Here is a 23,053-nt window from a genome sequence, read left to right on the forward strand (position 1 = left end):
TTTTTAGGCCGTCTGGCGAATCAAGAAAAAGTGCCTAGAAAATAAATTTTGTTCCCACGCCTGGGCACCCCTTTTTAATGCATTTTTGCATTAACAATATTAACAATACCCTTGTGGACTTTGGGTTAAAAGTTCTCCGCAAAATATCCTGCAGCTTTTTGTCACAGCCACAAATGTATATAAACGTGAATTACAAGAAACAAAAATCTTATAACACTGGTTTTGCTTATGGGATTTCTTGATATTAATTTTGACAACACAAAATCTCTCTCAAACTGTTATTTATATGCGTATTTAACATATGAGACGATGACCGGCGGAGTCTATCCGGTAGGTAACTAAAAGAGACTCAAAGAGTCTCCTACTGAGCCACCACCCGGTCATCGAATTATTGGCTTAGGAATGTGACAAAAACAAAACAATCATGGGGTGTAATTGATAGAAAATAAGTCATTTTTGGGGTGAACTACTACTCCCGGCACTGACAGCAGGCAAGGACCCCGATTCTTGAATACTTTTCAGATCGGTCAACAATTATTATTTTTTTAATTGTAGAGCAATCGTTCCTCCAAGCTATGGGCACCTGTCCATCCTGCTTTTAGGATCTATATTACTAACTACGCTCCTATCCCTCAAAGCTTATGGGATGAACAGGTACTAGCCAAATGCAAATACCCACCAGAAGTTGACGTTAGATTAACACCAAAATACACATTAATCAATGTGAGAACATTCATCTCAGCCCAAGCTGTCAGTCTTTATCCATTTTGACACAGTTAGAGTGTCGATAGCCACAACTTTGTAATGTCATGTTTGTCCTAGTGCCACACAAATTTTCAAGGTGTTGACAGTCCAAAGATGTTATACTCTACTTTAGTTGCACCGTAAGGATGTAATGACAGTATTTTATTATCTTCCTTCTCCCATTGCCATATGCCTTTTCAAAGTGTACTCATGCACAACCCCAAAACATTGTTCATCACATGCACCAGACAAACGGGAAGTAGGGCTTGCCTCCTGGTGGAGATCTGCACTCTGCTGAGCACTCCAAAGCTAGTTTTAACTTCACCATTGACATATTAATGATAACAGTAACCTTGCACCTTGCATCTCACATCTGTAAATCATTACCATCCCATTCAGTGAATTTAGATTTTATATTATGACAGTACTACAATTATTACATAGTCTCCAACAACAACATAGATCAACTGCAAATAAATACATATCCCTCAACATAAGAGTATTATATTTTTATTGCTATACCTGACCAGTTTCAATTAACACCTTGAAATATTTTCATTTACATCCAGCACTTTCTTTGCCCTGGCAGGGGAAACCAGAATACATATTTTCTGGGCTTCCAGAGCCACACTGACTGACAGATACATTTTGACCCTTGTTCACTGACACCTTTGTTAGCATAAAAACAGGCTTGGAGCTGGATTATGGAGTTAGTGGCATTAACACCTGCAGTGACTGATCTCTGCCTATGTGTCATCATGGCTCTGGGACAATCTGATAGACTTGCTAGAACCAATCCCTGAGAAGTAACTGAATCAATTTCAAATACTAAAACAACAGTACATCTGCTGTTTGCTACTTCTACTTAAGGTCAAACTGCAAAGCCGGGGTTTGTTATAATGTTTCACCAACGGCAACAACACATCTTATTTCAACACTTTGCGGCACAGATCTTTGTGACACATATCTTAGTATTTCATAGTTATTCCGATGGAAATTACACAGAATATGTTTCCTTTGTGACTAAACCAACGGAATTATTCGCTATTAAATTCACCTCAAAATTTGTATTTGACCAATTTGATCTATGTCACAAACAGTTAGAAATAAAAGGTTCTGTTCCCGTGTCTTTGACACATCCCTGGTTTTGTGTGAATGTGCATGTGACTCCCTCCATTGGCCACTAGACGTCACTTTCTCCATAGAGGGCAGTGGAGAAGGCTGAGTAATCCAGCGCTCCGGGTACTCCATCAGGCCCCGCGTACAGAGGCATCCGGGAGATGCAGTATTCTGCCTGCTCAGGGGGTAGCTCTCTACGCAACTCCTCCAACAAAATATAAGGCTAGAGAGAGAGAGAGAGAGATAGAGAGAGAGGGAAGGAGAGAGAATAATCAAGGTTTTAGATCTCCTGCACAATATTCCATTAAGACCTGAGGCTGATTCTACAAATGCCTTCTAAATCAGTAGTTCTCACACTTTCAAGATTTTTCAAAAATGTTCAAAAATAGCAGATGTACAAGCTCACAGCGCTGCACGAAGTGAAGCGCTGTGAGCTTGCATATCTGCTAATTTTGAAAAGCCAATGCAAAAATCTAAAATGACACGGTTTTAATGTGATACTGCAACACTGGGGGATAAACATAAAATAGCCAGAGAAATTGATTCAAATAAAACAAAAACAAAAAGAAAAGAAAGTCCAAGGTAAGAGAAATATAGCCTACATATCTATTTTTGTCAAGGCTGCCACACCCACTCTCTCTGACTCACCATCTTTCTATCTCTATTACAATAGTGGAGACAGGTGCGAGAAGCAGGAGACCAGACGCCTCCATCGCAATCAGCTCTCAATAAGACACCGGTTGAACGTCCACCCCGCTGCCAGATCGTAAACTCTGTTGCCTCTGTCAGTCACATTACCACCCGCGCTGTGTAGTCTCTGTCTACCAGTAAATCTGTGTAGCGTACTTAACGATGTCTCCTGTGTCTGCACTTACCAGCCACCCTGACCTGTCTCCGGATTCTGCCTCGCTGACTTGGATCTCTGCCTACCTGCATCAGCTATGATGCTATATGGTTTCCTTCGCCCCTGGATTTCCGCTTCCCCAGATTTCCCCTGGCCTTTAACTGCACTCTGTCTGTGTCTCTGTTGTTCTGCACTTGTATTTCTAATTCTACCATTGCAATTATACTTCAAACATTTACTGTTTCATTGCATTCTGTAAGATTTTGACTACAATAAAACAAGTAGTACAATCTGGATAAGGATATACAATCCATGGTCCTGTGGAGTATAACATCTTTGGACTGTCAACACTTTGAAAATGTTTGTGGCACTAGGACAAAAAGAAAACTGTGTGTGTGTGTGTGTGTGTGTGTGTGTGTGTGTGTGTGTGTGTGTGTGTGTGTGTGTGTGTGTGTGTGTGTGTGTGTGTGTGTGTGTGTGTGTGTGTGTGTGTGTGTGTGTGTGTGTGTGTGAGAGAGAGAACACAGTCCTCTTGTAAAGATGATTCCTTGAAAGAAGTGTACTTTAAGACCCCCCCATTAAACAGGTTATTACATGGAATAAGTGTCAGCGATGGAAGAACACATGGCTTCCCTAAACACATTCAATTGTTCTGCTGAACTATCACCTTCCTCACTTCTATCCCTTCCTCTAGCCTCGCCACAATTTCCCCCTCCTCCTTTTCTGAATCAGCAGTCTTGCCATCCAATCCATCCATCCATCCATCCATCCACTCACCTTGTCAGCTGCAAGGATCCTGAATGAAGCTACAACTTGTTCTGAAGTGTCTGTGTCCGCTGCTTCTCTGGTCATGAAATCAACAAACTGCTGGAAGGTGACCTTCCCTGTGCCGTTGGGGTCCACTAGGTTCATAACCCGTGCAAACTCTGCTTCACCCTGCGCACACACATAGCACATTTACACTATTTACAATAGCCAATCTACTGTACAAGCTCACAAAGTGTCATATTGTGTGATGCATTGTGAGTTTGTGCATCAGCTGTTTTTGAACATTTAGGTATAAAATAGCATAAAAAAGTGATTAAAACCAGGAAAAGACAAACATTTTGTCATATCACGATATTTCAAATCAATATAATGTCGATATTGTCCAGCCTACAAAGTACCGGTAGCCTACTAACTGACAGTCACTACTACCAAGACTACTACTACCACGTCAGGTTCAATCGATGAAGTCACCAATTTAGAGGGCAGAATGATTAACTACGTATTGTATTTTTAACTGAGTGACTGACAGATAGACAGACACAGGCATCTGTCCTTGGTATAGGACATTCTGAAACAACCAGACCTTTCATTCCAACAAGGTAATGGGGACACAATTCACAGTGTGTGTGTGTGTGTGTGTGTGTGTGTGTGTGTGTGTGTGTGTGTGTGTGTGTGTGTGTGTGTGTGTGTGTGTGTGTGTGTGTGTGTGTGTGTGTGTGTGTGTGTGTGTGTGTTCGTCATGACAGATTGACTATGACAAAGTGCTGAGATGATCTCTAGTGCAGAGATACTATTATTGTAAGTATGTGTTAAACTTCAATTGGCCAAGCAATATTCCATGATGTGAAATTAATCTCAGTAATTAAATCCTTTTAGATTGTTATGGTTTTAATAGATTGAAACATTGCTGATCTGATATTGAGCATCAGGAGTGGGAGGTAAAGGTTGATTTTGGTGCAGTTTCTTAAGTTTGTGCCAACTCAGCGTATGAGTAGCACGGCTTGGGTAACTACGGTGAGCTAAGTACTGGGAGCTGATGGTAGGTGTTGCGTTCCACCTCCGCCGTCCATTTCCCAGCGTCTTGAAAATGGGTTCGTTCTTGGCTGATATACTGACAATAAGCCTAGTTACTTCCTATTTAGGGTTAAGGCTAGAGTAAGAGGACAGTTTATAAATCAAGTATGCATGTGTGTGTGTGTGTGTGTGTGTGTGTGTGTGTGTGTGTGTGTGTGTGTGTGTGTGTGTGTGTGCTTACCACATCATAGCCCATAGAAATCAGGCAGGCCCTGAAGTCATCTGTCTCCATCCCTCCTTTCTTTTTCTGGAAAAAACAAATGTGTGGAGACATCAAAATGTCATTATTTTTAACCTGCTGGCCTAACCTAACCCTAAAACCTTAACCTTAACCCCTCAGGCTAACTCTAAAACTAAACTTAACCCCTCACCCTGACACTAAAACCAACCTTAACGGCAAACCCCTCACCCTAAAATTAACACTAACCTAAACTTAGAATCATCAATAAGAAAACGATTTTTTTTGTCATAGAAATGTATTTTCGACGGACCAGAACAATGTCTGCACGAGGTCAATTTCAGATTTTGCTATGCTTGTGGGGACTTCTAGAGTATCTAAACCACACACACGCGTGTGCATTCTTACCCGGTCAAAGTGGGTAAAGGAGGACCTGAACTCATTTATCTGCTGCTGGCTGATGCCCTTGGCGTCACGTGTTAGAACCTGGGTCTCGATTTCATTCACAGTCCTGGCTATGGTGGTGAGCAGCAGCTCCCAACCCACACGGACATGCTACAGGGAGGAAGAGAGAAACATGATCTGTGAGAGAGGAGCCAGCAATGGGGGGGTGGGATTTTATTGCTGTACATTTGTTCATTTGTTTCTTTATTATTATTATATTGAGCGAGTGCTATTAAATTACAATTTAGGATATGTTAGGAATAACAGAGAGATTGAAGAGCCAAGGCCACAAAAGTGTTAATGTGAACTTTTGCCCATTAGAGGGGTTTTCCATCTCTCTTCTGTAGTCTTATCTCATGGAGGGTATTCCCCTCGGCAGAGCAGAGAGTCCCTGTCTGCTCCGATATATCAATAGCATGACTGCATGAACTGAATGATAGACAACCTTTCACCCGAAGCCACCTGATGCTGAATCGTTTTGACTAGACCAGTCACCAGACAACTGATAACTGATAACATACACAGTGCTGAACTATGGCACCAGTAGAATACATGACATTAAGACATTTGAACATAATAGTACATTTTGATAAGCACATTTTGATTATCCTAGAATCAGTTCAGTCCAATCAAGTCCCAACTATGATGATGTCAGTGTTATAAGAACATGATCCCATTTTAACTGTGTGAAGAGGGCTTTATTGATCATATGTACTGTATATGACCAAATGTGTGTGTGTGTGTGTGTGTGTGTGTGTGTGTGTGTGTGCGTGCGTGCGTGCGTGCGTGCGTGCGTGCATACGTGTGTGTGTCAGTGGTCAAGTTGATGCAATTTATTCTGGAGTGACGTTCTGAAATACAACACCTTGGAGAAATTGCCACACCTCCCTCCCTCCCCGTCTGACCACACAATGACAGACAGACATGCAGAGACAAGCATGACACACATTTTGTATGATGACTTTGACCCTGACTATGCTTTCCATATTAAAGAGGTAGGAGAGTAACGTAAGAGAGACAGTTGACTGAGGACAGGGACACCGACTGGAATTGAAACTTGTCATTATGTGTTAAAGCGACAGAAAAAGAAGAAGTGACTGCTCTCAACAACACAAAAATGTGGTGCTTCAGCGGTTCTTTAGGATATAGCACCTTTAAAGAAAGGTGCTATATATGCAATTACGAATAACAATGTTACAATGTTATGAATAACAGAGAATTGAAGAGCCAAGGCAAAATTGTGTGTGTGTGTGTGTGTGTGTGTGTGTGTGTGTGTGTGTGTGTGTGTGTGTGTGTGTGTGTGTGTGTGTGTGTGTGTGTGTGTGTGTGTGTGTGTGTGTGTGTGTGTGTGTGTGTGTGTGTGTGTGAGAAAGAGAGAGAGAGAGAGAGAGAGAGAGAGAGAGAGAGAGAGAGAGAGAGAGAGAGAGAGAGAGAGAGAGAGAGAGAGAGAGAAAGTGAGTGTGCATGCGTGCGTGGGTGTGTGCATGGGTTTTTTGTTTGTTACCTCCATGTTGTAGTTGGTGTGTTTATTGTCAAAGACAAGGTTTTCCTGTATATGCTGATGGTCTCCCTCCAGTTTGTCAATGTTGGCCTTGTAGTTGATGATCATCTGATCAGGAATATCAAACACACAATTATTACTTCATTACAGCTTATGATTGATCACTATGATCGTATCTATATTTCCTTCAAATCAATTGTGAAGGCTGAATGATCATTATTGCTGCTATACTGTAGCTACAAAATGTATGCATTGGGCCACAGAACCCTATTTGATACCATGTTATCTCTCTCAGTCTACTCTGTAAATCCACAGTGTTGATTTAACTCTGGTTACATTTGTACACTGTCAGAGTTACAGAGTCGTAAGGGTAATTAAGAACCACTGCTCTACTGTAGAAGGGGGGGCAAGCACATTTTGTAGGGCATATAGAATACTTCTCAGGAATGTGGTGATTTGTCTGTGTAGTATTTTAAACCATGGATGGGGAAGGATCTGTTATGTGTGCTTTGTGTGAGTGTTGTTGTAAGCATGGCAGGAATTTCATGGAAGCCATGAAGGGTTAGGTCATGGCCTCCGTGGCCCCTCAGGTTGACCTATTGCCCCTCAAAAAATGCTGTCGGCTACTGGCTTGTCCTGGAAGTGTATATTTTTAGACAAAATGCTTAGTACTATTTCAATACTATGATATTCCCACCACTGTTGGGGAAGTTACTTTGAAAACGTTATTACATATTACTTTAATTTAAGATATAATACAAAATTACTTTCTGTAGCAAATACAGTAATGTGTTATTTATTTGCCTTCTCTTTCACAAAACACCCTCAAATGAAGAGAAAAAGGACTAGGCATAATATTAAATGGGTGAGCAGAGAAGAATGTCACAATAATGTTAATTGATATTAAAAGGCTATTTTACAACTCACAGGCTGCAGCACCCTCTACAGGTGCAGTGTATATGGGACAACTGCATTGTCATTAGTAGTGTGGTTTTACTTGTTAGAAGCTTAAGAAACAATACATCTCTCAAGTAATGCATTATTTAACACAGTAACTGTGTCTAAAACAATGCATGCTATTTTTGTTACTCATTTAAGTAATTAGTAGTACGTAATGTGTTACTAACCAGCAACCAGTATTGCAAATGAACGTGTTCTAAGAAAATAATTAAAACCACCCTTTGTGCCCGAGAAGCAGATGATTTACCTGTTCAAACTGCTTCACCTGGTTCAGCTGCTCCTCCAGTGATCCACCCAGATCCACTGTGCTACGGCTGATCTCCTGGACAGAGGGACACGTCACACCAGCTTTAATTCCATTTCACTTCAACATTTAGATGATGCTCTCTCTTATCCAGGCTGACTTACTGGGGTAATTCAATATTTTGAACCCAGCAAAGGCATTAGCCAAATGCCTGAAATGTAAATTCATGTACTTTGAGAATGGTTTCTAAATGTTCTGACGCAGATGGACACATGATCACATAGCAATGTGAAAACCTACCTCAACTCTAGTGACTATCCAAGAATGCTATCATCATCATCATTATTATTATTAGTAGTAGTAGTTGAGCCCCTGTGAAGCAGAGAGTGCAACAACAAAAACGTTTTTTTCACCTTTTAAACTGTGCGTGTGTGTGTGTGTCTGGATTAGATTTAACCCAAGCGGCGGCAGTGGCTCAGGGGTAGAGTGGCCGGGTAGAGTTCCCAGTTCGATCCCGATCTGGGGGGCTCCCCCAGAGTTAAGGCGCTTACACACCGGCGAATATGCGAATATACGCAAAATTCGGACTCGTTCCAAATAATTAAAAGACGCTTTTTTCGCTCCGCGAAACTGGTGTGGAAGCTTGCATTGACTTTATAAGGTTTAAAAAAAAAACATATTATTCGCATGAAAAAAATCGCCCCGGTGTGTAAGGACCTTTAATGTCGAAGTGTCCTTGAGCAAGACGCTGAACCCCTAATTGCTCCTGATGAGCAGGTTGGTGCCTTGCATGGATTCCTCCGCCATCGGTGTATGTGTCTGTGAATGGGTGAATGTAATGCACAATCTATGTAAAGCGCTTTGGATAAATGCACCATTTACCAAGATATTTTGGAGGAAATCACAACAATGAACTTAGTTTATAGCTTTTTGGAGTAGATAGGGAGAAAAGAGTGTGAAGCTATTGAGGCTGTTTATGTGTTTGTTTGAGATACGGCACAATTTGAATGTCAAGAAGAACAAGGACACTGAGGTCATCTGGCAATAAGCCAAGAGGCTCAACTACTATGCACACCTCTCGGTGGCTCTTGTTGTCTTTGCCCTACCTCCATCCTGGACTGTAGCCAGGGTCCAACGTTGTTGGCCTGGGCAGCAAACTGTCTCCTCAGCCTCTCGTTAGCATGCTGCCGGGCTAGCTCCTCCTGGAGAATGCTGTTCCTCCCGGGAACCAGCTTCTTCACCTGGGGAACGCACACAGATACTCAAAACACGTGCATCTATGTGTGCACATTAATATGCACAAACTGGCCCTATGGAATAGGCTCTATGCACAGCAGCCATATTGGGGAATTGGGACTCTTCCTTAATTCCTTCACAGGTCTTATGGTGCTGATATTATGCATGTTGGCTCACTGGAAAGACTCTGCTACACCAGTGGGTTTCAAATCGGGGTCCAAGGACCCTCGTGGTTCCTTGAGGGGGTTACAAATGGCCCCTTATGAGTGTGTAACTCTGAGAGTGTTCCATTTGTACACTCTCAGAGTTATGTTACGTTTGAGAACCACTGTACACTAAATGGAACAGAGCCTTCATCAGTATCATTGGTAACAACACCTGTGAAGGAAGTAAGGAAGGAGACCCAATCTCTTTCCAATATGGCTGATGTGCATAGAGCCTATTGTTTCTGATTATCACCCACCTTTTCCCACTGGGTTCCTAATTCAGCTATGCTGATGGTACTGTAGGGATTGATCAGGTCAGTAGTCAGGCCGTAGCTCTGGGAGATCTTCTGTACCTCATTGTACACACTCAGGATGGCCTGTCGCTCATTGTCTGCCTCAGGCATGGTGGCTTTGAACTGCTCATGAGCTGACACCAGACTCTGGACCAGAGAGAGAGAGAGGGAGAGAGAGAGAGAGAGAGAGAGGGAGAGAGAGAGAGAGAGAGAGAGAGAGAGAGAGAGAGAGAGAGAGAGAGAGAGAGAGAGAGAGAGAGAGATGGAAGGATAGAGGAGGAGATGGAGAGATAGAGAGAGAAGAAAGAGGATGTTGGGAGTAGTTGAGAATTAGTTGAATAATAATAAAAAGAATTGGTAGAATAATCTACAGAAAATTAAGGAAATAAATGAAGTAACATTTTGGTCATGGAATTACTGGTTTAGTGAGGTTTAGCACTCATGTCAATTTCCTTTTATATCCAACCTCAACAAAATGTGAATGCTTCTTGTGATAAGCATTTAACCTTTACTACCTTATTTCACCATCACTTCCATGATCGAATTTAATCATCGTATATGAATCTCAGGATTTAAATAATAAACGTTAGATTATAATATTTGTTTGTGCCAGGCCAGCCCTAGTGCATACATAGATTCATATTATACAGCATACATAAACCATCACATACAATATGTGAATGTATATTCATCGTACGTACCTGTATCTCATCTACAGTGTGGACTAAGAACATGTCCTGCAGGTCTTCTATGGCTCCTTCCATCCAGTTGTTGAAGGGAGCCGTTCTCTTAGCGTACTCCAGGTAGAGCTGGTCAATGGTCTCCAGTAGCTTCTCTGTCCTCTGGGGGGAAGAGGAAGACATACAGCAGAAGGGTGCTAGGTTAACATTGTTTGGCTTGAGTGCAGCAGGCAACAATTAGTTTAGTTTTTAGAACAATGGTTTGCAAACTTTGTAATTTCAAGGCCCCCCCATAACCCTGAGGGAGTAGAAATGGAACCAAGTGGACCCGGAAGGGTCCATTTGGTTCTTATAGTCCACTTGGAACCCCCTAAAGGAACCCTGAGGGTTCGAACCCGGGTTTCCCGTATGAATGCCAGAATTGATACTGTAACCACAGGATCAAAATGTCTCAATAGAAGAGCAGGAAGACCACCTCCAACCACTGCAGTTTAGGGCTGCAACTATAGATTATTTTCTCAGTAATTATTCAATCGATCGCTTTTCGATTAATATAATAATTGATGTGTTTTTTTTTTATTGCATATCAATGAATTGGCGCAAAAAATCGAATAGATTTTTTTATAATCAACTAAATTGTTTAGTCAGATTAACCACTTAAGCCCTAAATACTTCTCTATACTTTGCACCCGTATTGAAATTGTGTTAGTTATATTGTATTAACATACTCTACCATACACCTTGGTTAAAATAACATTTTATTCACTAAATAAAGTTACAAATTGGAGCTTTAAAGCTGCACTATGAAACTTTCCTCTTCTACCCCGGATTTGAACCCGGTTTCCTGTGCTGAAATGTTTACTATTGAGCTAATAGAGCCTGCCTGCTTGCTCAGGAGATTAATTGAATCTTGACCACCGGGTCAAAATTTGTGTGAGACATGACCTCTGACACGATCTAAGAGCCATAGAAGAGCAGGGAGACCAAATACAACCACCCCAATCCAAAGTTATATTGTATAAACATGCTACAATTCAAATTGGACGAAAGTACATTTTATTCATAAAAGAAAAGTTACATAGTGCCGCTTTAACTTGGCATTCATTCCGGCAATCTTCCTAAAAGTGACTTTTAAGTTGCAATTCTGAAAAAGTAGGCATTTTCCTATACCTATAGGCTACAAAAACAGGAATATGAATACATACTGTAAATAGCTAATAACTCTCAGTACAATGGAAAGATCTATCTTGGTAAATATTAGCTACATAACTTATTTTCCTGAATAATAACCCTGTTTCTGTGGATTCTACCTCCAGGTTTTCCCTTCTCTTCTGGGTGAGGGTACCAAGCTGATCCCACTGATCACAGATGCCTTGGCAACGCTCATTAATGGCACCTGATGCAATGTATTCCAGTTCACTGCAGAGAGGAGAGGAGAGGAGAGGAGAGGAGAGGATGTTTTTTGTGTGGTTTTGGTACAATTTACATTTACATTTAAACTGTCTGATACAGTCAATAGACCAATCAAACAAATAATATAGTTACACTTCCATGCATGTGACATATATCATGCTATCACATCTGGACAGATATAGAATAAAAAGTAGATGTTGATAACACTGTTAAGAGAACGTTGAACTTTCCATAGCTGGCCATAGCTGCTTGGGTAGGCCGTCTTCGGAAACAGAAGGTCCCCGGTTAACCCCTGGCCCCCCGTGTTGAAGTGTCCCTGAACAAGACACATAACCCCTAACTGCTCCCCAGGCGCAAATATAGAGTGACAAAAAAAAGACCCCAAAGGACTGGGGACCAAATAAAATGATTATAAGGTCCCCAGTTTGACTCCAGCCAGTGTTGTGTCTATACCTTCCAATCTCTCTCTGCCTTCAGTTTACGTTCATGTTACTCCCCTTCCCCTTTAACATGGCAATAAAAATCAGGGTCAAAGTCATCATGTAAAATGTGTGTCATGCTTGTCTGCATGTCTGTCTGTCAACGTTTGGTCTGACGGGGAGGGGGGTGTAGCAAATCCTCCAAGGTGTCGTGTTTCAAAACGTCAATCCAGAATAAAGCAGAGGAGAAATTGAACCGTAAATAATCAGAAACATGACCCTGTCCTTTCATCAATTTGGCCGCTGACACGCACGCACGCACGCACGCACGCACGCACGCACGCACGCACGCACGCACGCACGCACGCACGCACGCACGCACGCACGCACGCACGCACGCACGCACGCACGCACGCACGCACGCACGCACGCACGCACGCACGCACGCACGCACGCACGCACACACACACACACACACACACACACACACACACACACACACACACACACACACACACACACACACAGTTATTTTTTGTATGACTTCCATCATAGTTGGGACTTGATTGGACTGAACTGATAATGAAAGGATAATCAAAATCCAAAGAACTATATGTTCAAATGTCATAATGTCATGTATTCTAGTATAGTTCAGCACTGTGTATGTAATCAGTTATCAGTTGTCTGGGAGTCAATACGATTCAGCATAGCCTTCAGGTGAAAGGTTGTCTATCAGTTCATGCAGTCACGCTATTGGTATATCGGAATAGACAGGGACTCTCTGCTGAGGGGAATACTCTCTATGAGATAAGACTATGAGAAGAGAGGTGGAAACCTCCTCTAAAATAAATTCACTCACATACACACGCACACATGCATGCACGCCACAACAGCACAACCCTAAAGAAAGGCTGGGCCTTTTTTGAGTTGTTTGGATTTGCTGAAAATTAGCTAAGCCTCCCAGTATCAAGGCTGATGCTTGAAGGCATTAAGGCCAATGTCACTGACCTGGTGAGTGGATCTACCAGAGCAACCTGACACGCACACACGCACACGCACACACACACACACACACACACACACACACACACACACACACACACACACACACACACCTGCTCTAGATAGTTCATAGTGTTGATGTGAATTATGTCTTCATGAGTGACATCAGTCCTTCAACTGGATGTCCTCCAGCCTTGGCTGGAACTCAGGCTAGCCCACACACTAGAACAGCGGTGGCCGCAAATAGAAACACACATACACATACAGATACGTGTGTAAATGTGTGTTTGTGATACCACAGACCTGTTAAAAGGCTGGCAACTTCCTCGCCATCTTTGTTGGAGCTTCAAAGCATCAGTGCAAACCCTCTCTCATTCTTCCCTCCCTCGCCTCTCCCCTAATACATTCCTATCTCTCTATCACCCTCTTCCCCCCCTCCTTTTGGATCCCTCCTTACTTGAGCTCCTGTGCAATAGCAGCGATTTGTTCCACTCGGTCCTGGTGGGCGGCCAGGTCACTTTCGAAGGCCTCGTGTTTCCTCAGCAGCGCTCTCACCTCGGTCAGTGAAGCTGTCTCAAAGTCCTTACGGTTAAGAACGCGGTCCTTACCTGCCGGGGAAGCAAATCAAAGGAGAAAGTGTATTTTAGAGCCCGACCCATGCCAGATTTTTGGGTCCAATGCCAAACCCAAAGGCCTAACCCTAGACTAAAGTTTCTATTTGAAAACATTTTACTTATAGGCAAACAAATAAACAGAAAAAAACTAAACTCAAATAACTTTGATAGACAAAAAAGTTAAATTAAGTATATGCTGTATATTAAACTTCAATATATGAAAATAACATTTAACTTTAATTACACATTAATTACACCACACATTTCAACATGTTGTGAGCTTGTAGATCTGCTAGCTTTGAAACTTTTTAAAAGGTAAAACATCTGGACTCTCTATTTGATTTGACTATAAAATAATACAAAAAAATGTTTTTACCTAACAAAACACACATATTTTATATACATGAACACAAAATCACAAAGTCAGATGCTACACATTTGGAGGCATCGTGGAGGCATCCCTCACCTAATGCCCAGGTCTCGTGTGTGGCACTTTTCTGTCGGAATTTCTCAGCCAGGTGCTCCACTCTCTCCAGGCGCCTGATCTCAGTGAGCATGAACTCCTCATAGCCCCTCTCTGCCAGCTCCAGACCCTGCCATGCACTGGTGATGTCCTATACAGAGACACAGGCTTCATCTCAGGCCATAACAGTCAGCCTTCTTGACACCTGATCAAACAGCCACTTTGGTGGACTGCTCAACAGTGGCCCCCCTATTGCATTTGTGTTTTGGTTCATTTGAGATTTGAAACAGTACATGCTAAGATTTCCAGTGGTCAGTGAATTTAGCAACATCCCAAATTGGCTTCCATAAGCTGGCAGTAGATCAATCCAAATGGGTCTAAAAATTATCCAAAAAGCCAAGACATTATACTCCAATATGCTCTAGTCTACTGCACTGTGCGTGGGTGGGTGGGCACACACGTGTAATGCATAAGTCAGGCTTAAGAGTGCTAGAATACAAAAGCATGAGTGTGGTGGTGGTGTGCATGTGTGTCTTTGACACTTTGCGCTTCAGCGTGCGTGTGCTCACCCACCGACACCATGCGTCCCTCAGAGGGCATGAAGGCAGGCCGCCCGCTGATACGCAGCTTGGTCTGCAGGGTGTTGAAGTTGATCTCCAGCTGGCACTTCTCCTGGATCTGGAATTCACAAACAGGTGAACTATTACGTCAACCACTCTAAACCTGGCGATGCAGTTAAGTGGTTTCTAGAGATCTGCTCAGCTCAGCTATATTTGTATAACGCTTAATCACTGTTACCGGGCCCACGTTTAACAAGGGAAACAAGTGTCCCCCCCCCCACCAATTGGAAAATGATCATTTGGAAACGACTAGATAGACCAAAGCTAATACCAACTTTGGGTGGTTTGTGTTGACGTCGGTAGTCCCTGAAGTCCTCCAGCTTCTGGCGCATGTCCGCCATTTTTTTCTCAGAAGACCTGTTCTCCAACCAGGGAGTCATACGATGGATCCACTCCAGCAACTAGTGAAGGAATAAAAGACAGAGCAATGAATGGATGGATGGATGGATAGATATAACCCCCATCCTGGCCTCCTTGCACTGGCTCCCAGTAAATTAAAGAACATATTTTAAGATTATTGTACACACAGAGCCCTCCAGGCACCTCCATATCTATCTGACCTGCTCCAACCTCATGTGCCCAGAAGATCTCTGAGATCCTCATCCCAAGGCCTGCTGGTTGTTCCTCCCACAAGATTTATAAAAACTAAAGATGATCGAGCCTTTGCAAGTTTCACCCCTAGGTTATGGAATGAGCTCCCCTTCCTCCACATAAAAACTGTGGCCTCTGTGGATTTTTTTTAAAGTCTTTTAAAGACTCACCTATTCAAACAGGCCTTTACATAGTCCTTCATGATAACAGCTTTTGTGTTGTGACATATCCTATATTGATTTCATGAATTTCACCGGCTGATTGGTTAAATTAAATGTTGTTTTATTTTTATCTTCTTATTATATAATTGATTATTTTATTATCTAGTTTTATTGTTCCGAATCACTTTGTGACTCTGAATGTCTGTGAAAGGTGCTCTACAAATACATTTTACTTACTTACTAAAGGGAGGGATGGATGGATGGATGGAGGGAGGGAGGGGTGGATGGATGGATGGAGGGAGGGATGGATGGATGGAGGAAGGGCGGGCGGGAGGGAGGGAAAAAAGGTCATGGTGGAAGGAAGAAGACAGGAGTAATGGAAGGAGAAAGTTGCACACTCTCTTTCCTTACGTCACTGGCCAGCTTCTCGTACTCTTGCATCAATTTCTCGTTTTCCTGGTTAACACCCAGGACCTTGCAGATACGATTTGCAGCGGTCTCTGCCTGCAGTCACATACAACATTTTTAGTAACAGTGACATTGATACATGACACATAACATATCTACTGTAGCAGTCATTGTTGTGGCTTATCACCCTCTGTGTCCTTTACTCACTCCACTCACCAAATAAAGGCTGGGTATTTTACTATATAATATGATATGAACGCATGAAACTATAATTACACATGTTTACTACCTGCTCGGCTCCAGCAAAGGCATGGTAGAAACAGGACACATAGGTCATGATGGCTCGCTCATCAGGCTTAGGGGTGTTGACAATGTCTAACGAAATAAACAAATAAACAAACAAACATAACCAAAAAAAACAGGGAGGGTGGATAATGAATGGAAAGGAAAGAGGAAAGGATGAGCAATGAAGACAGACAAGAAGTCAAAGGTGTGAAAGAGCAAACCTTCAGCATCCAACATCTTGGGGATGTCCAGGTGCTTCTCAGCCACCTCCATGGCCAGGTTCAGATTACCAATAGGATCGTTCTACAGACAATTGAATAGAATAGATTGGATTAGACAAAATGTAATCTCTGGCAGAAGAATCTGTCAGCACTACAGCCTTAAACATGTAATGTTGTTGTTAGTAGGAATAAACACAGAAGTGCTAAGAAACCAAGGGGGTGGAGCTAAAGTAGAGTTCCTGTTTTACACAAAAAAGGAGGAATAATGTCTGTTTTTTACAAATGGGTTCTATGGGACAGACACATTTATCATGTCCACCTCATGCCAACCGTTTCTTTGCACACACATTTTCAGATTCATACACTGCATGAACAGCACAGCATCCATTCACTATATATACCTCTTAACTTTTACGTGGCCTATTTAAATCTTTAAGATTTAAATCAATGGTCAACAAGGGAAAACCAATTCAATTTCAGAAACTCAGGTCACATTAGTATGTTTGTGTTGTTGATTTTTCTGCTGTTGTTTTTCAATTTAACACAATTTAAAAACTCATGTGAATGCGTTGGTCATGCAGAGCACCTTGCTAAGCTTGGAGTAGTCTATGAGGTCAGGGCGGTGTCTGTGTATCAGAGCACACAGCGCCAGGCCATCTTTCCAGCTTCAAATTGACACACAGATCACAACACTTGAGAAACAATACAAGTATGTCGAAAACAATAATGATAGTAATAATAATAATAATAATAAAGAAGAGATAATAAAAAAAGAAAACCATATTCAATTCAGTAAACATGAGTAGGCCGTACTACTTTCCTAATTCCTATAGAAAAGAGTCAGTGGTTCTCAAACTATTTAATTTCAAGGACCCCCACAACTCTGACAGTGTACAAATGGAAACAAATGGACCCATTTGGTTCCATTTGTAAACTCTCAGTGTTACAGACCTGCAAGGGTCCATTTGCAACCCGCTCAAGGAAGCCAAAGGGTCCTTGGACCGCACTTTGAGAACCACTGGTATAGACTATACCACGGGTTGCATTTCATTGAGGAGTTGACTGACCTGACATGGAAGTTCTGGACGTTCACATTCTTGTAGGGAGCTGTCTTCCTTTGGCACCACAGAAGAAGTCCCTCTTTAGCAGAGGTTTCTGCAGAAGAAGAAAACAACCAACATGGATATGGATGTAGAAAATAACAAGGGCAAGGAATACAGATAATAATGTAGTTTATGAAAAGTCAATGTATAGAATTGTGCAAAATATGCAAATATAATAGTGTCATTCATAGAGGTGACAGCCATGGTCATTATGAAACAAAGATGTTTTCAGCAGATAGACTGACAGACAGACATGCTTTACCGTCCACTGAGATGTCCTGGATGGCAAAGCGGAGGATGATGGTCCAGATCATTCCTAGAGTCATCTTCACATTACCATCCACTATCTCTGCAAGGGCCCAGAAATACACCTTTTAATGGGATATAAACTAAAAACGAAAGTGTGTTGGATGCCTTCTTAACCACTTAAGCCGTATTTTAAACTAAGGCTGTTTGGAAATGGGCATACTACAAGCGCACAACGCGTCAAGATGGGACGTGTTGTGAGCTTGTAGATCTTGTGTTGTTGAAATGTTGAAAGACTTTGCCAATAATAGCATGCCCATAGAAGGGATGCCAGGTTGAAAGTGGTTAAGGCTGTTAAACATCACTGACAAACATGCACTGCACAGTATGCTTGAGGACATGTATGTCTATGTCGAGGTTCTGCGACATAGAAATCCAAGTTTTTTGTGCTGAAAAACGTTTTTTTTTCTAATGCCCAGATGTTGTAGTACCCAGAAGGTTAATGCCCCACCTTTGACAATAATCGTTTTCTTCAACTTTCCTTTAGAAAAAAACTTTTTCTTATGAAAATATTTGTACTGTTAAATAATATAGTCTTTAATGCAAAGGTATGTGCAATCCTTTTACCCTCTGCTCCTATAGAGACCAGTTTCACTCCTTTGCTGGTGATGTACTCCAAAGCTTTGTTTACATTGGCGATCTTATGAAAGCGCATCTTCCCTCTGTCAGGCTTGGGAAGTCGCTCACCTGCAGGAGGAAGTCACTTACGTTAACATATCATCTTCCTGGAAGGCATGCATAGAAACATTTTGTCTTGAAAGGATAAACACAGACTAATTGACCTTTATATTTTTACACAGGTATTATTGTTTCACACTGACCAGAAATAACCTCCAACAACAGCATGAGCTTCAGGCCATTCCTAAAGTCCTCCTCGATGTTCTCTATCTGAGTGCCTGCCTTCCTCAGGTGAGAGTTACACCATGCTGTAAAGGTCTGAGAGGAGAGGAGAGGAGAGGAGAGGAGAGGAGAGGAGAGGAGAGGAGAGGAGAGGAGAGGAGAGGAGAGGAGAGGAGAGGAGAGGAGAGGAGAGAAGAGAAGAGAAGAGAAGAGAAGAGAAGAGAAGAGAAGAGAAGAGAAGAGAAGAGAAGGGATTTCGGGGGGGGGGGGGGGGGGGTGATTATTTAAGTATCAACTGGAATCTGTCAATAAAGCATAGTATACCATACATATAAACAGTATATACGCTATATACCACACACACACACACACACACACACACACACACACACACACACACACACACACACACACACACACACACACACACACACACACACACACACACACACACACACACACACACACACACACACACACGTTACATCAGCAGTGACCTATGTGCATAGAAGTGGCCTCCAATTACTTCTATGACATATTGGGACATCACATCCTTTCGGCATTGAGTCATTTAATTTCCCATCACGGTCATCCAAACAGCAGGGCAAATCAGTCGTGTGAAACCCTGATAGTGACCCTTGGGCTGCGGTCCTCAAATACCTGCTTCTGCATTCCATCCGTGACGAACAACAAGAACGAGTCGCGTTCGTCATCTCGCTGCTTCTCTATATCAGTCCTGTTGTCTGTCTCTGTCTCTGTCTTCCTGTCGTTCAACTCCCTCTGTCTCTCCGAAAAGCACCTGTAGAGGTTGACCAGGTGATTCTGATCTGGTTCAATGTCATTAGCCTGGCGAGGCATTGTTCCTCCTGTGAGCTATGCGTTCTGCTCGGTACTTGGCCAGCCAACAGGCTGGAACTGTCCGAGGACACCCAGATCATTGTTGTTGTGCTTTTTTCACCCTCTCAGGCGTGAGGAATTGCATTTTTGACCTTGTCACTTGTCACTGTTAGACAGAAAAGGGGACAGGTGGCTTGTCTGCATTTCTAGTTTCTAAAAGCAGCGTTTGATGACAGGTACACATGGAGACGCAAACAAGCCACTCATGTGCACACACTGGCACACGCAAACACAAATAAATTGTGTTTTTAAATGGAGCCTACTTCAAATAATGTTTCTTAGGGTATTACTGGCCCATTGATTAGATACTATATGTCTGCTTTCTGTTACTTACTTTTTAATATCTACTATTGTAATGAGGCTGTCTGTGTACTCTATATACACAGACAGATATACAATGTACAGTATATCTGTCGGCAATGACTTAATATACTGTATCATCATTATCATTATCTCGCAACATAAGGCCATGAAACTTAGATTCGATTTCTTAACTCAATAATAGATTTATGGTGCAATTTGGAGGTCAAAGATCAAGGTCAAGAGGCTGAATTATTGATTCAAACATTGCCATACACGACTTCTTAACTATTCATCGTAGGAAGATGAAACTGGTTGCATTTGGAAGCTTGTTTCACGCCATTTTTAGGACATTGACTGAGATAGGTCATCTGGTGATGTGCCCCACTGGTCTGCGCACACCTCTAGGTTGCCCGTGGTTTTATTATGTTTTTATGTAAATGGAAACCCTACCCAGTAGTCACAGGAAGGTGCACCAAGTAGAACAGAGAAAAGACCACTGCACCGCACTTCTTCTCTTGCCCTCTATGAGAAGAGGGACGGTACACCGCAAAATCTGAGTTTGCTCCATGGCATCAAGCCAGCTGACAGTGCCTTTAACTGTGTATCACCACAAAACCACATCACTGAATCCTGATTTATGTCTCAGCAAGTGTTGGGTGGCATGTCACTTGACAAAAAATAATGTCAATTGAAAAAATCAAAGAGTGTTCTTCTGATAACCTGTCAAGAATTAAATGCCTTAAACTGGGTAAATTGAATTCCATTGATCACGTTGACTTAAATAATGGCGTGTAAACCGTTGCTGTACACACAGACATGGCGTTTGCGAGTAACAGGATAATTGTGGAGCCAAGTCCGGCTGGATCTGTGTCTCTTCTCTTTCTCTCTTTGCCGCTCAGTTAAAATTAGGAGTAGCGAGGCTCCCATCCATCTCGCTTGAACGTCATTTGGACATCTGTTGACAGCCCTCGGACTATTCATATCAAAGGAATGACACTGAGCACTGTTCAATGCTATGGAGGTCTATTGTTGGATGCTCTCCACCAAGGGCTGTCAGTCAGCTATTGTCAGCTATCATGTTCAGGTTTGCCGGTTTTGCACTCCTTTGCTGTAGGTCATCATCAACTACCAAAGGTAGTTGATGTCTTAGGTCACTAGGTGCACAAATCTAAATGAATGCATGTAGAAATATTTACTCTGAACAAAAGGGATTGATGTTAACCTTGTGGACAGGTGTTGAAATATAATTGAAAACAGGTGTTTATATAGCACTCGTGCTGTATAAACTTTAAGCAATGCATCTGGTTCGTCCAATGTGATTGTGATGTCCATGTAAAATAAATAAACATAGGAAATAGAGTCCAGAGGGAAGCACACACATCCCAACAAAAACTTTTCAGGTGCTGAACAACAATACGTACTTAGGAGGAAAGGAGGGGGAAGTTTGCACACTGTAGCTCCCAGTAGAAAACGTATTTAGTACAAACAACGTTTCGACCACTTTGGTCCAAAAAATAAAGATAAAATAAAAAAACTCACATTAAATGTAAATGGGAGCACATCTTTGGGTGACTTAAAGAGATCAGAGAGGTATAAATCCTTCACCACCCACTTATGGTGGATTTTAACGACGTGTCCACGGTTTATAGTCTATAAAATGCCTTGCACACCACACACATCTTGATATACATATGTGAATTTGACATATATTTTCATCTATTTCTGTCTCAAATCCTGACCTGATAATGAGTTCACATGCAGTACCTTTCGCTGTTGTTTCTCCCAGGCGGGGTCCAGCAGCAAGTCCCTATCCCACTCATCCTCTTGTATGGTGTAGTCCCCCTGCTCTTGCACCATGTAGTCAGTGGTGGAGTACTCCACTGCGGTCTGCATGTCAGGCCTCATCCTTGGGGCTCAAGCGTCACAGACGAGGCAAGGCCAAAAACATGCAACAAATAGGCTATGTTTGATTGTCTGCTTCCCCTCTCCTCTGCGTCCTGCTCTCCTGCTGGTGACACTGTGTGTGTACCTTGGGTGAAGGTGAGCTTGCATGTGAGTGAGTTTGTATGAGAGAGTCTGGGAGGGAGGAGAGAGAGAGAGAGAGAGAGAGAGAGAGAGAGAGAGAGAGAGAGAGAGAGAGAGAGAGAGAGAGAGAGAGAGAGAGAGAGAGAGAGAGAGAGAGAGAGAGAGAGAGAGAGAGAGAGAGAGAGAGAGAGAGAGAGAGTGTGTGTGTGTGTGTGTGTGTGTGTGTGTGTGTGTGTGTGTGTGTGTGTGTGTGTGTGTGTGTGTGTGTGTGTGTGTGTGTGTGTGTGTGTGTGTGTGTGTGTGTGAGAGAGAGTGCAATGGGAAAAGATACAGAAACCTTCAATTCCTCCCTCAGTCTCAACTGTATACAGTAAATGCCTTTTAATTCATGGCAAGAGGAAACTGAAAATGTAAACGTATGACGTGCATGCACATTTCATGAAACAAACATAATATTCCTAAATAACACTATGGGTAAGCCTGGATTTCTTGTAAAGTGACTACCCACATCTACCCACCAGAAATACATCTCTGATTCTTTATAATACATTTGAAAAACATTGCTAATAAGCAAGTCACATTTCGATTGCAGCCCAGATTGCTTTGACATTCTCTCCTCTACAGGGAGGAACATAGCGGTGCACATTGCACTCCCTCTGAGAACATTTCTTAATCTAAATATAGTCAAATAAGGCAAATTGGGGTTTATGGAAAATATAAAGTTTGTAATGTAAGGAGAATCTTTACTAGAGGGGGTGTAGCTCATGGTAGAGCATTTGACTGCAGCTCAAGAGGTCCCCAGTTCAACTCTGGGTGCCCCCTGAAATACGATGTGCTGAACCTGGTATTTAGCTCTAGTTTGGATTGAATCCTACTCAATAATCAAAATTGACTTCATGAAAAATACATAGTTTGTAATCATTAAGGGCATTTGTGGGGTATAGCTCTGTCATAAAGCATTTAACTGCAGATCAAGAGGCCCCCAGTAAAACTCTGAGTAACTAAGTACAATTTTGTGATATTTAACAAAAAAATCTCTAGTTTCAGGCAATCTCTACTTTCTGGAAAAGATACAGTTTGTAATGTAAGGA

The 23,053-nt window shown here is 42.2% G+C and overlaps 1 protein-coding gene across 1 annotated transcript; it reads right to left on the reverse strand.

The window, feature by feature from the left end:
• Window positions 1–1,265: 1,265 nt before the first annotated feature.
• On the reverse strand, window positions 1,266–21,937 carry LOC308104595 (alpha-actinin-2-like). Its single transcript, XM_080455044.1, has 23 exons — window positions 21,702–21,937; window positions 18,719–18,833; window positions 18,465–18,584; window positions 17,854–17,940; window positions 17,556–17,643; window positions 17,075–17,153; window positions 16,489–16,570; window positions 16,272–16,357; window positions 15,986–16,078; window positions 15,098–15,223; window positions 14,776–14,880; window positions 14,206–14,353; window positions 13,583–13,733; window positions 11,602–11,710; window positions 10,313–10,453; window positions 9,576–9,758; window positions 8,983–9,117; window positions 7,880–7,954; window positions 6,676–6,780; window positions 5,136–5,282; window positions 4,731–4,796; window positions 3,485–3,643; window positions 1,266–2,086 (listed from the first exon to the last, which is right to left on the reverse strand). Exons 1-23 carry the CDS (start codon window positions 21,840–21,842, stop codon window positions 1,928–1,930), a joined length of 2,700 nt encoding a protein of 899 aa, XP_080311170.1. The 5' UTR covers window positions 21,843–21,937; the 3' UTR covers window positions 1,266–1,927.
• Between the last annotated feature and the right edge of the window lie 1,116 nt (window positions 21,938–23,053).

Source organism: Gymnoscopelus braueri, assembly GCF_963280865.1.
Source record: "Gymnoscopelus braueri genome assembly, chromosome: 17".
Lineage (NCBI taxonomy): Eukaryota > Metazoa > Chordata > Actinopteri > Myctophiformes > Myctophidae > Gymnoscopelus > Gymnoscopelus braueri.